Source organism: Aplysia californica, unplaced genomic scaffold (assembly GCF_000002075.1).
Source record: "Aplysia californica isolate F4 #8 unplaced genomic scaffold, AplCal3.0 scaffold00782, whole genome shotgun sequence".
NCBI classification, from domain to species: domain Eukaryota; kingdom Metazoa; phylum Mollusca; class Gastropoda; order Aplysiida; family Aplysiidae; genus Aplysia; species Aplysia californica.
Window position 1 is genome coordinate 114496 of NW_004798052.1, and position 1627 is coordinate 116122.

At 47.6% G+C, this 1627-nt stretch overlaps 1 protein-coding gene across 2 annotated transcripts in view; it reads right to left on the reverse strand.

Moving 5' to 3' along the window:
* LOC101859819 (solute carrier family 41 member 1) overlaps nt 1-1627 on the reverse strand; it is a 40271-nt gene that overhangs the window by 18224 nt on the left and 20420 nt on the right. The window contains exon 1 of one of the 2 annotated variants that reach the window (XM_005109472.3): nt 361-1604. The exons of the other annotated variant lie outside the window; for it this stretch is intronic. Coding sequence (XP_005109529.1) covers nt 361-597 — 237 coding nt within the window. The 5' untranslated portion in view covers nt 598-1604. Of the gene's footprint in view, nt 1-360; nt 1605-1627 lie in introns of those variants that run through there. 2 annotated transcript variants of the gene reach the window in all.

A 1627-nucleotide genomic window follows, 5' to 3' on the forward strand; every position in this document is an offset into this window, starting at 1 on the left:
TGTGTGGAAGAGTAGTTGTCTGAACAGGTGGTCGTTTGAGCAGGTTCAGCTATAGATGATGTACCGGTAGCTCAAAATCAACAGAAGTCTGAAGAGAACGGAGGGGCTGGCACACACATTCGAGCAACAACTGTTATACCGGGTGCCCATTAGCACGATCGGGTCGTGTCGGGTTGCTTGCCACACTGAGAGCGCAAAACGGCTATCGTGGCACAAACCGATCGCCCGACTCGTCGCCTCAAAAACAAACCCGTTTGTTTTCAGATGACGAGTCGACCCGACCCGACCCGACCTGATCCCATCCGCAATGGGCACCCGGTATAAGCAACAATCCCGGGATCGGACACGCATGTGCATCACCTGCTTTTTGGCGTTCCTGTAGGAGAAATAGCGGTACCCGTTGAACACAGTCTTGATGGTCTTCCTGTAAATCCTCCGCGCCAGGTCCGTCGCCGCCGCCGTCTGCGCTCGCAACACGGACTGTGACCCTGACCCTGACCCCGGCGTGGAGCGGGACCGAGATCGCGCGCGTGACGGTGAGCGTGACCCCCCGGTACGACTGACCGCTCGTGACCTCCCACGCTCTCGGACAGGCATCCTGGCAGGCTTCGGGGAGGGAGATGCGACTCCGAGACAAAGTCTTTCTTCCGGGACACTCGTTTCCTTGTTATAAGCGTTTTACCAAAGAACAACAAGATATGTCTAACTTGACACAAGACTCTAGATTCTCCAAAACCAATCAGTCAATTCACCCCGACAGGCGTATAGAGATTTCCAAAAGAGAATGTCTTCCAAATCCATCCATTAGACCGCAAAGTGTGGGGTTTTTTTTTTTCGAGAACACACTTTTCCTGGGCGGCGTTCAACAAAAGAACAATACACGGTTTCAAAACTTGACACGAGAAACTAGCTCACTTCTCCAGAATCAAACAATCAATTCGTATCGAAATTTCCAAGACAGAATATCCTCCTGCGTCAACCACTTATCGGCTTTCCCTATCAGTCTTCTGAAAGCTCCCGGGAGAGTAGGTTCAAATCTGCAGACTCTGAGCTTCTTCAAAATCCCCTGTAAACAGTTAGTCAGGCGCTAGATCAATTTCAGTTCAAAGAATCCTGTAGAGACACCTTTTCTTGCGATCGTGAAAATACCTACTCACTCTTCGCAAATAAATAAGTTTATTTTGCAAGTGCAATGCAGCCGCTCCATCCCTGCCACAAACAAATTTTCATGTCATGACTTTTACGTCACAAAGCAATGGCCCCAGTACAGCAAGTCTGAGCTGTTCCTAAGACTAATAACATAAATATTCTTCAAACAGTTCCCGAGACTCTACGACGAACCAAACCACTGGACCACTGTTACTATTAACGCGTGTCCGCTAAAACATTTGGCTATCCAAACCAACGTTTCAAAGCTGGAATCAAACAATCAATTCGTATCGAAATTTCCAAGACAGAATATCCTTCCTGAAAATATAAAGGACTTGATCTCCCATTTATCGCGTTGCTCCAGTTGCAAGATTTTGCCTTTCTTCCTAGATCTAGGCCTAAAATGTTTTTTAAAACACCATCTTTCATGCTTCAGAACGGAAAATACAAATACCCCACTTGAATCTGTGCCGATGAA